Genomic DNA, 12,639 nt, shown 5'->3' on the forward strand with positions numbered 1-12,639 from the left:
AATCAGCCGAAGTACCACTTGTGACCACAGGAGGGAGCTCTGCCACAGAATTCACAACAGTTAACCGTGCGGTCGTGACCAATAAATGAAAAATAACTTTTAATAAATTTTAAAGTTTTAAAGTTATTTGTTGTTTTTTATTTATTGGTCACACCCTGCTTTGAAATATTGTTTTGGACTGGTGTATATCGGGTTTGATTAACCGTGCGGTCGACAAAAATGTTCTTGAAATGCTTTGGCTGCCGTCTTTGCTGTTTAGTCTTTGACAGGCACGACTGCCAGGAACCTTGAGTAATGGTCCACTATGGTCAGAGCGTAGGTGTAGCCAGTGCTGCTCGGAGTCAACTTCACATGAACCAAAGCTACCAGTTCAAGTGGCTGCTTTGTGATGATCGGCTGTAATGGGGCCCACTGGCTGTTACGGTCTTTCCAGCAGAGGTTGCATGGGCTACATTTTTTGGCGCCACCTCTCAATGGTTTTCCTCATGCCAAGCTAGTAAAATCTCTCACGAAGTAGGACCTCCAGCTTCTTCCACCCGAAGTATCCTGCTCCATCATGGTACCCCTCTATGACCATTGGGGCATCCCGCTTCGGGACTACCACTTGCGAGATCAGTTCTTGTCTGCGCAGGTTGTTGTTCCTCTGACACAGCTTTCCCTCATAGATGAACAGCTTGCCCTTCTCCTTCCACAACTGTTGCGTTTCCTGTGGAGCATCTGGGCCAGGGTATGAGTCAGCTTGTGTCATCAACTCCTTTACTAGGCTGACTGCCGGGTCGCTATCCTGCGTCTCTGTCTATCCATGGTGGGGCAACGGGTTAAACGTGGCCTCTTGCATGACATAGTGCATGTCCCTCATGCAATGGGAGCAGCGGGCCTCCCCATGGCGGTGGAAGGCTGGTAACTTGACTTCTTCTAGCTCTTCCGGGTCTTCTCCCTTGTCTGGTAAATTGGGCATCCTGGACAGCGCATCAGCATTAGTATTCTTATGCTCCGCTCGGTACTTGATGGTAAATTTGCAGTTGGACAGCCTGGCCATCCATCGCTGGTCCAATGCACCTAGCTTTCCTGTTTCCAAGTAAGTCAGCGGATTATTGTCCGTGAAGACATGTCCATGCATACACCATGTTAAATTTATACCGCTAAATGTTCAGAAATATGAAGGCTCACCATTGACTTGAAAATCCACATACTAACCAGAAAAGAAGAAAAAGATCATGCCCACAAATATGGGAGCACCTCAACATATGGAAAACGCATAATTTTTTTAATCAGCATTCAAAAGTACAAAAAACATATACAAGAGCAATTCACGCAGAAAAAGATTAAAAGCATTTAAAAGTGCAACATGCGGTACAAGCCTATGCATAAGTCATACCCTAATATGGTACAATATGGGCCCATATGGGCGTATCGCCGCGGAAATCGCGGCTTCCTCAGGGAAAAGTAATGATTTCCGCGGCAATACGCGTGGGAGCCTATCCCACATCATCTCCTTCCTTCCCCCTTTTTTTTCTACCATTGCGCATATGGCTTTAGCCTAATACCAGCACTTGTAGCTTAATGGCGCATGTGAGTTTTGGTCCCGGGTATGTATGGACCTCATCATATTCGGCTTCTCAATCTCAAAGGCTCTAATCCTTGTAGCTAGGGTTGAGCAAAACGGGTCGGCCAGATTCAGAAGTCGCCGACTTTTGGCAAAGTCGGGTTTCATGAAACCCGACCCCTGTGTGGGGTCGGCCATGAGGTCGGCGATCTTCTGATCTGGAATCGGAATTCTGATACCGAGTTCCGATATGTTTAAGATATCGGGAATCGGTATCGGAATTCATATTTAAGTGTAAAATAAAGAATACAAATAAAAAAATATTGATATACTCACCCTCGGACGCGCCCTGGTTCTCACCGGCAGCCTTCCTTCCTAAGAATGAGCGCCTGAAGGGCCTTCGATGACGTCACGGCTTGTGATTGGTCGCGTGAGCGGTCACATGGGCGGTCACGCGACCAATCACAAGCCGCGACGTCATCTAAGGTCCTTCAGGCGCTAATTCTTAGGAAGGAAGCGTCCAAGGGCGCGTCCGAGGGTGAGTATATTCCTAATAGGTATATACTCACCCTCGGACGTGCCCTGTTTCTAAACCGCAGCCTTCCTTCCTAAGAATCAGCGCCTGAAGGACCTTAGATGACGTCGCGGCTTGTGATTGGTCGTGTGACGCCCATGTCACCGCTCACGCGACCAATCACTATGTCCGTACTCCCCCGAGCCGTGAACACGCTACTATGGATTGTGTATCTCCAATAAAGGATTGAACCACGCCATCTGGTGAGTGCTGCCGCATTTTTTTCTTCGTTGTATTCATATTGGAATGCCTGTTTTTTCTCATGCGAGCACCTCCAGCTACTGAAGTCTAAACACCCACAAGTGACTGCAGTTTATCAGTATCTTATTCACACGCTGTGCAGCGCCAGATTTTTCTCTTCATTGCCTGAATAATATATGGATATATTCTGATTCATTGTATCTTATTATTATCTTTGTGGGGATGTGGGTGTGGGATGTCATTTCCCCATATTAGGGTATGACTTATGCATAGGCTTGTGCCGCATGTTGCACTTTTAAATGTTTTTAATCTTTTTCTGTGTGAATTGCTCTTGTATATGTTTTTTGTACTTTTGAATGCTCATCAATAAAATTATGCGTTTTCCATATGTTGAGGTGCTCCCATATTTGTGGGCATGATCTTTTTCTTCCTTTCTGGTTAGTATGTAAATTTATGTGCTCATGATGCATGCGGATCTATGCGGATCAAACTCTGCGCACAAAGATAACATTTGATGATATTTTAAGAGCATAAGAAACTAAATGTACATTTGTCCTTCGTGATTGTCATAAAGCGGAAAAAAAAAAAGATGGAAAACCGTAAAAAGATGTGACTTGCTTACGTTCATGGAGGTATCATAAACCTCAGAACTGTAACAAACAATTTAGCAATTAAATGACCTGTGATTTTACCTCGAGTAATAAATCAGCAGCAGATGACAGAGGTAGTAAACAGACAAAAAACATGCTGCATAGCATTGGGATATGAAGGAAGCAGCAGAATATAATCAAAGGAGGCAGGACAGAAGTAAGTGTCACAAGAGACTATCAGTATGATGATAGGAACAACAGGGGAAAGAGGAGTTGTCAAATTAATGAGCAAAATTATTTAACATTCAGACGTTCACATTTCTTATATGCCTCAATCCAAGTTAGGCCGTGGTCACGCTTGCGAGTGTAATGTGAGAAACTCGCACATCAATACCTGGCACTGCTGGAGTGTTCAGCTGCATAGAAATACATGCAGCCACACACTCCGGACCTGAGTGCCGGCAGCAGTGCTGGGTATTGATGTGAGACACACAGAGCTGCAGATAACAGTGATGGACAAACAAGCAAAGTATGGCATAGGCACATGGAAACAGAGGAAACAGCAGAGGGACACAGGGACACAGTCACTACTCCACAATATCTGTCTCAGCCGAAGGAGACCTGAAGACAATGGTAAGTGTGACAAATGGCTGTTAACTACTTATGATAAACTAGAGGGTGGCCCGATCCTAACGCATCGGGTATTCTAAAATATGTATGTAGTTTATTTATGAAGATTTCAGAATAATGCAATGAATACACAGGATTCGGCTGGTCGGGCGCGGCCAATTAGCGAAGCGTGGTTCAAATCCCGCACCAATTCGTGGCCGGACTGCATCTGTCGCTGATTGTTCGCGGCCGGCCCGGGCGCTACCAATCAGTAAAGCCAGGGCCAGCTCCAGGTTTTTGAGGGCCCCAGGCGAAAGAGTCTCAGAGCCCACATATAGCATATAACACAGCTCACATAGTATATAGCACAGCTACGTAGTATATAACACAGCCACATAGTATAAGCACAGCCACATAGTATATTGCACAGCCACATAGTATATTGCACAGCCATGTAGTATATAGCACAGCCACGTAGTATATAACACAGCCCACGCAGTATATAACACAGCCCACGTAGTATATACCAATGTGGGCACCATATCCCTGTTAAAAAAAAGAATTAAAATAAAAAATAGTTATATACTCACATTCCGGCGGCCCCGGATCCAGCCCAGTCCTTTAGCAATGCTCCTCACTATGCTCCGTTCCCAGTAATGCCTTGCGGCAATAAACCATGATTATGGAGCAGTCTCGCGAGACCGCTACGTCTTCTGGGGTCATTGCCGCAATGCATTCTTGGGACCGGAGTGTCGCGAGGAGTGGGAAAGGCTGCCGCAGACCCCGGAAGGTGAGAATATAATGATTTTTTTTATTATCATTTTTAACATTATATGATTTTACTATTGATGCTGCATAGGCAGTATCAATAGTAAAAAGTTGGTCACACTTACAGGTTTAATAGCAACGTTAACAGACTGCTAAAACGCTATGTGGGTGCTGACTAGAGGGGAGTATGGAGCGGGCATTGACTGGAGGGGAGTAGGGAGGGGCCAATTCACGGCCGGACTCTGCCTGTTGCTGATTGGTAGTGCCCAGCCGGCCGCGACAAATCAGCGACGCAGGGTTTCCGTGACAGACAAACAGACAAACAGACAGATGGAAGTGGACCTTAGACAATTATATATATAGATAAATGATATATAAATCAAACGATGGAAAAACATACCCAGCGTGAAAACATCCTGAGTAACCAACATTACAAATTGAAAATACCACATTGAAAAATTATCAAGCACCTGTATGTCCCTGTGTTGGTGCAAATAGCACCAGGAACATGGGTTATCAATAATAATAATAATTTTTTTTTTTTTTTTTTTAAAGGCATAGTCTAGAGGGGGCGTGGCTTGCTGGGGATCAGGAGTAGACCTGTGTTACAGGAGCTCCTGAAAAATCCCTCATTATAAGCGAAATATTACATGCTTTTTGGGAAGAAACTTCCCCAGACCTTATTTAAAGTGAAGAGGATTAAGGCACAAAATGGAAGAACCGGCCTTTATTGCGACAAAAACAACATCAAGACAAAGAAGCTTCAGCTGCGGCCTTACCATAGGCCTGCATACACAAAAGAACAAAGGACTACGCCCTACAATACTATCAGGCCCCAGCCCAGATCTGGCTACAGGAAGACCACTGTACAAGCATCCGTCCACAGCGGCTCCCGCACAGAAAGATAAGCGTCCATCCAGCCTCCTTGCAAGGACCGGAGCTTCCTCCGTGACTAGGCCCAAAGCCGCGGCCTCGCCTAAGCCAGCGAGAGCAGGAGGAATGGGGGAGGCCGAAACCCCACCCACAGCTCCGCCCACGGCGTGCGGCGACATTGCCCCCAGTGAGAAGAGCCCCGACCCGGCTGCCGAGAAAACCCCGGGTAAGCTTTCACTGCGGGCGGCTCTCACTCCGAAGTCCCCACGGCACTTTGTCCCCTCTTACCCGGCTGGCGCGGTCTCCAGGAGGGGGATCCCGGGCGGATTCTTACCTCAAACGGCCCCTGCTATAAAGTCCCCGGGAACCCCCGCTTTATGCTCACGAAGCGGCGCGACCCCCGGGATTAAAAACAAAACCACAGCCCTGTATATGCAGGTGGAGACGGGGAGCAGGAGACTAGATGAAACTCCGCCCACAACTCCGCCCATAACTCGCAGTGACACCACAGCTAGAGAAACAAAGAGGCAGAAAGCCAGCCGTACCCTGAATTACAATGCCCCTGTGTTTATACCCCAGCTTAGAACCCAGGAGACGGAGGGACATAGAATCAAAAGCTCCAGAGCAGCGCTGATTGGATCAGATGATACATCACAATTAAATTGCCGCCCACAAACTGCAATGCTGCAGAGCTCTAACAGCCATGCCAATCAGGGGGGGGAGGACCCCACCACAGAGGTATCATGCCCCTTCCCCAGCGCAGAGGGGATAAAAGTTACCGAGAGACCCCCTACTGAAAAAGATATCGACAATTTGATGAAATATTTCTGCGACCATTTCAACAAAAAAATGGATGAACAATCCCTAATAATAGATAAATTCTTGCTTTCTTTCAATCCGTCAAGCACTGAATCATCTGATATGGTTACAGCATCTGGGACATACATAAAGGATGCGTTGACATCCATAGCAGAAAGCCTAGACTCCTCCTCGTCTGTATTTTCCTCAAGGTCTTCTTCCTGCGATTATTCTCCATCAACACAAGATTCATACGCATCTTCTGTAAACTTTTCAGACAGCAGTATGGAAGACCTTTCACCTGGGGACTGCGATCTTCCCCATTCGGACCTTTTACCTATGTCCCCAGACTTGCTAGAAAGCCTGCAAAGAGACATAGACTCACTCAAATGCAACTTGGCAACTCTTGAAGACCATAGACGTAGAAACAACGTAAAAATCAGGGGAGTCTCGGAGTCTGTTAAACCCCCCCACCTGAAAAACTATATTCACAATATGATTTCTAAATTCATTCCCGACATCAATGAACCCAATATCATAGAAAGAGTTTACCGAATTAAAAGACCTGTGTCCCTCCCACCAGATGTGCCAAGAGACATTATTGTCTCTTTTTTCCCAACCTGGATTAGAGGTAAACTATTCGACCTCCCTTCAGAAAAAAGCTTCTTGCTATCCCCATATGGACACCTAACATTCTTCAGAGACCTATCTAAAGACACTTTGAAAAAACGACGAGACTTTTCACCAGTCACACGGGAACTCCGGAGAACCCACTTTGCTTACTCATGGTCTCCTTCGTCCACTCTTTTGGTAAAATTATTGTCCGAAACTGTACATATTACATCTCCTGCGGAGGGTATATCCTTCCTGAAACAGAATGGTCTGAAACCTTCCAGAACCTCCAACGGTCCTACCTGATCTGTAGTCCTGTTCTTCACATATTAACATTTGTCTTCATTGCATCTCTCACAAGCTATAAACGTAATTCTTCCTAACAATTAGCTTTGATAAAGAGCCAGATATTCTTGCTACCCACAGAGTCGCAGGGTCACCCAAGGGTGTTCCCGGACATGATAAGCTACATTATTCAACACATTATGCATAAAGTAAGCTTAAAGTTCATAACAGGCCTCCATATTCCATCATCTACTGACTATCTAATCTGCATTTTAATAGCCTACTGAGTTACTTCATATTAAGTCATTACGTCTGTAGTAATCTACTATATGATCGTCTGTTTCCCTTATTGCTATAGGGGTTTATTTTCCTCACCTCCATATCCCACCCTTTCCCCTCCTCCCCTCCCTAATCTGTCCTTCCCGGTTAAAGTTTAAAATACCAATAAAACTTTTGAAACAAAAAAGGCATAGTCTAAATCTACGTGATTGATTTTCTTTTTTACCCCGATCCAAATTTCTCTAGATTGCTGTTTAAAAATAATAATATGAGTAGATGAATCTGTTTAATAAATAAAAAAAAAAAATCATTTTTGAAATTCATGCCATGAGGATGCTTAGTGTTTAGAGTTAGTATCCAATGGCTTCCCTTAGTGCTAGTTGCTTTTGTCGCTTGCAATTCTCTTCATGGCCTGTTTTGGAGGAAGTGTATATTTTTGCCATCAATAACCCCATCATTTCACACTTAGTATGGTTTGGTAGATATGTGGATGATGTATTCATTGTCTGGAAGGGAGACACATCCACATATCCTGAATTTGTCTCATATTTAAATTCCAGCAATTGCAATAACAAATTCACATGCAGTTCCTTGTCCAGCCAAACTTCCTTTCTGGACATCAACTTCAATACATACAGTACTATTGCTTTAAACTCAAATCTCACAGCGCGTACTACACCAAGGAGATAATATTCAGAGAGCCTTGAGCACAACTCCATGCCCCCCTTCCTCTGGAATTCAGCACAGAGAGGAGAAATCACGAGCAATTCGCGCAGCGATTTGCTTTCTCCCCCCTCCCATCAGGTATAAACACATATAAGAGCTTGTTGTCTTACACACAGAACCAGAATGCAGCAGTTTTCAGACTTAATCTCTACAAAACATTCATCCTCTTGGAATAAAAAAAAACAGTTTCTCTATACAGGCAGATCACTGCACAACTTGAATGAGCTGATTCTGACCGCGTCCGGCCAAAACACATATAGAAACCTACCCAATGTCAAACCATATATAACACGGGTTTCACTGAATCCCAGATGTAAATTAAATGTACATTAAAAATATCCACAACTCATTCATCCTGGACAATTAACAACAGTTAGATAAGTAATGATACTTATGTGATCATTCATTCATACATGCTCATTCAGGGACTGTTGTTTTCCATTTCACTTTTCAGTTGATTTTTACAAGGAGAAAATTCATCATCTCAATCACTCCACCTAATCCAGCTCAAATTGAGTTGATTAATGTCTTCTGTCACATGCAGAGGACCACACCTAACTGAACCCCTCATCAATGAGGGATTTATTTATTTATTTATTTATCCCTTATATTCATTTACTCACCTCTCATCTCATTCAGAGGCTCTCATAGACATACATACATGCAAGGTTGCATACAAGGTTCACACAGCCTGCCTATTTTGCACTTTGGAATTAACACAACTCTATATAAAAAAAAACCTGCAGCAGTGTCCACTGACACTCTGAAAACACTAAAGGCCAAACAACAAAAACCACAGCCTTATTCAAAATACAGCTTCATATAATGTACTGCCAATCCAAAATGACCAAAATAACAACACTGCACAGAGCCTATCCCAGCTCTGTATTACACACACTAAACAAATACACAACCAATTAGGATATTGACAGAAAACACAGATAACAATTATCATCTTATAACTCTATTATTCAACTCTCATACGGACATAAACAGACAAAACACAAAACTCACTGGTGATGTGGATTCTTTGAACTGTGCTCGCAGCCTTAAGGCCCCGTCACACTTAACGACGCTAAAGTGATCCCAACAACGATACGACCTGTCAGGGATCGTTGCTGCGTCGCTATGTGGTCGCTGGTGAGATGTCAAACAGTGAGATCTTCCCAACGACGCAGCAGCGATGCGGCGACCTGTAGCGACCTGTACAACGATGTCGTTGGTCGTTGTGACCCTGTCACATGGCAGCTATTATGATGATTCAGACCTCGATGAGAGACGTCCTGTGTGACGTTGTAGTCACACAGGCGTGCATTTGCGTTGCCTTTTCCGCGCCCATTCAGTTCCGATTGGTGGTCGCTACTGCATTCTGATTGTTGGCGGCCTTGCCTTATGAGGCGACACAATAGCCCTTCCGTCCTTTGTTCCTTTGAACCGTTGAAGAATAGATAAATCGAAGAGGAGTCGCAGGCCAGAGAACTCTACAACGATCTGCAAACCACCACGCGGTCAGGAACAAAGGATGGAAGCGCTACTATGTCGTCTTCTATTGAAGGCATGACCGCCAATCAAAATGCAGTAGCGACCACCAATCGGAGCGGAGGGGTGTGGAAAAGGCAACGCAAATGCATGCCTATGTGTCGGTGTCTGAGTCGTCAACGAGGTCGTTGGTAAGGTGTCAAACACAGCGATGTGTGCTACCCAGCGGGACCTCAACGATCAAAAAAAGGTCCAGGCCATTCCGACACGACCAGCGATCTCACAGCAGGGGCCTGGTCGCTGCTACGTGTCAAACATATAATTAATTAGATCAGAGCCACAAACGTCCAATCAGGGACAGAAAAAACTCCCAACAATAGCAAAAATAATTAGAAAAAAGGAGTCCAAACGCTGCCAAATAGAAAAATATTTCAAATATTTATTAAATGGTAACATACACTCAACAGAGCAATAAGTAAAATTCTATAGTATATGTAGGGTTACTTATGTGAAGGGTTCAGATAACAATCACATACCACACCAACAAGCTAGTGCGACTTAAGGTCCAAGGTTCAAAGCGTAAGACAAGTCTATCAAAGGTGAAAAGAACTCCTCATTCAGTCCCACTAGGAGCCTATGTAGAAATAGCTGTCATAGACAGTATACAGGACTGGACCTTACCCATGTCAGTCGTGGTGTGGATGTGAGGATTGCCAGCCCCTACGCGCGTTTCGCGTAGGCTTCTTCGGGGGGCCGTACAGCGTGTGTCACTACCCGGATTTTATAATGCTACCACACCTGGGAATAATTGCGGAGACGTGTGAATTGCGCATGCGCTACCGTCGTCAGCGCCGGAACTAGCATCATCGCACGGCTTCCCGAGCGCTGCGAGACGCCAGAGAAGCCAAAACCATGGCAACCATGACAGCCCCGCCTCACCCAATGGGCGCCGGCAAAGATGCACCGTGACGCTGACGTCACAGGCATGCGCACACGTCCCCACTGTACCTACGAACTCAGAAGCAGATCGGTGTTGCGCTCAATGTGAAGTGATGAGCGTTGCATATACAACAAAAGTGCAAAGTGCTGTGCAACCTAATGTAGAGATCATAAGAGCAGGTATCTATAATAGAAATGTACGCTTCATATGTAAATAAATCATATAGATTAATACACTAAATATGGTTCACTAAAGTGCAAAGTGCTTGTGCAGAATATGTATAATCACAAATAAATTCATATTTTACATACATATACTTCAAATATACACATTAAATAATAATAATAACAATACTAAAGCAAATGCAACAACGAATATTAAATACAGTGTCTAAAAAACATGCTCCAGATGTCCACATATTGATGTAAGACAATAATTGCTGCTTTCATGGTCATATTCCACGGTGAGGTAGACATTTGGTCATAAGATAGTCCCATACTAGATAACTAAAAATAAAGATAAAAAGACAAAATATGAATATAACATAACACGGACACACACAGACTTAAAAACCAAGTCCAGATACCAAAATTAAATGAGACTAGAGAAAAGAGGCAAAACTGATTTGCTCATTGAGCCCAAAGGGAACCAGTGTATTAAGAACCGTGATCCACCTGCATTCTCGCTGAAATGCGTGGCGGTCACATGAGCGGCACGCGACCAATCAGAAGCCGCGACGTCATTCTCATTCACTAAACTCCTAATTCTAGGAATTTAGGACCTGCGAATGACGTCATGGCTTCTGATTGGTCGCGTGGCGGTCACATGGGCGGCACGCGACCAATCAGAAGCCGGGACGTCATTCGCAGGTCCTAAAAGCGCGCATTTTAAACAAAGAAGCCTGCCGCTTACCAGCGTGATGTCCAGGGGCCGCCGGAGAGGTGAATATATCAATATTTTTTATTTTAATTCTTTATTTTACACATCCCTATTGATCCGATACCGATACCACAAAAGTATCGGATCTCGGTATCGGAATTCCGATACCACAAGTATCGGCCGATACCCGATACTTGCGGTATCGGAATGCTCAACACTACTCATCATCGATTTTTTTCTCAGCTGAAATCGGACTGAGAAAAAAATTGCAACATGCTGCAATTTGCAATCTTTCTTGGATGAGACTCGCCAATGCAAGTCACTGGGTGCTGTATACTTAGCCTTTACTGGCTATTAAAATAGGGGACCCCCCCAAAAATGATGTGGGGTCCCCCTATAATTAATAACCAGACAGCTGCCAGCTGATATGAATAGCCTAGGAAGGGACCATGGATATTGCCCCCCTCCGGCTAAAAACATCAGCACTCAACTGCCCCAGAAAACGTGCATCTGTAAGATGCGCCAATTCTGGGATTTAGCCTCGCTCTTCCCACTTGCACTGTAGAGGTGGCAAGTGGGGTAATAGTTGTGGGGTTGGATTGTAAAGTGACATCAAACCCGGCTTAGTAATGGAGTGGTGTCAATAAGTCACCTAGCCATTACTAATCCTATAGATTTTACAGGTGAAATAAAGAGACAACCAGAATATAGTATTTTAATGAAATAAAACACTACACCGTTTCCCATCTGTATTGTACTCCTAATTCCTGAGATGCCCTAAATCGCCTGTAATAAACAAAAAATAAAAAAGCAACAATATACCATACCTGTCCGTCGCTGTGTCCCACCCCGTAATTCATATCTGGGGTATATACAGTTTACAACCAGGACGGTGCCAAGATGCGACCGCCCCAGCTGTAAACCACTGGTGAATGAGATGCTGGGAGCGGAGCTTCAGTGACTAGCGGTGACGTCACTGAAGCTGTGCTCCATCACAGCCTGAACTGCAATGAACTCTGGAGCGTGGGAAAATGAACTGGCAAATATATATGTGTGTGTGTTTTGATGAATTTTTCCTTTGAAAACGATGTGTAAATGACATAGAGAACTGCTGTATGCAAAAGCTCATGTTAAAATCACATTGCAATCGGATAGCAATCGCAATGCACTCAAATGTAAATTGGATACTAGGTGTGAAAAATCACATTGTACTCACATGACACTCGCATAGCACTCGTCCGTTCTTTCGGTCTGAAAATCAGACCATTTTTTTCTCGCATATGGGTATGAGCCCTTAAGCAGCAATCCAGAGTAACTTGGATTGAGGCACATAAGAAATGTGAAAGTTTGGATGTTAATTTATTTTGCTCATTAATTTAACCACTCCTCTTTCCCCTGTTGTTCCTATCATCATACTGATAGTCTCTTGTGACACTTCTGTCCTGCCTCCGGTGATTATATTCTGCTGCTTCCTTCATAT

The 12,639-nt window shown here is 44.3% G+C and overlaps 1 protein-coding gene across 8 annotated transcripts in view; it reads left to right on the forward strand.

Annotated features, from left to right (window-relative positions):
* The window catches only part of LOC138670824 (retinol dehydrogenase 7-like), a 66,324-nt gene that overhangs the window by 9,847 nt on the left and 43,838 nt on the right, over window positions 1-12,639 (forward strand). For 2 of the 8 annotated variants that reach the window (XM_069758517.1, XM_069758518.1), the window contains one exon: window positions 4,844-7,317. The exons of 4 other annotated variants lie outside the window; for them this stretch is intronic. In XM_069758517.1, the coding sequence (XP_069614618.1) occupies window positions 5,000-6,877 (1,878 nt within the window). In that variant the 5' untranslated portion in view covers window positions 4,844-4,999 and the 3' untranslated portion in view covers window positions 6,878-7,317. Of the gene's footprint in view, window positions 1-918; window positions 1,079-4,843; window positions 7,318-12,639 lie in introns of those variants that run through there. 2 more of the 8 variants (XM_069758521.1, XM_069758523.1) reach the window with 2 other exon arrangements.

This window comes from Ranitomeya imitator, chromosome 3 (genome assembly GCF_032444005.1).
Source record: "Ranitomeya imitator isolate aRanImi1 chromosome 3, aRanImi1.pri, whole genome shotgun sequence".
Taxonomy (NCBI): Eukaryota; Metazoa; Chordata; class Amphibia; order Anura; family Dendrobatidae; genus Ranitomeya; species Ranitomeya imitator.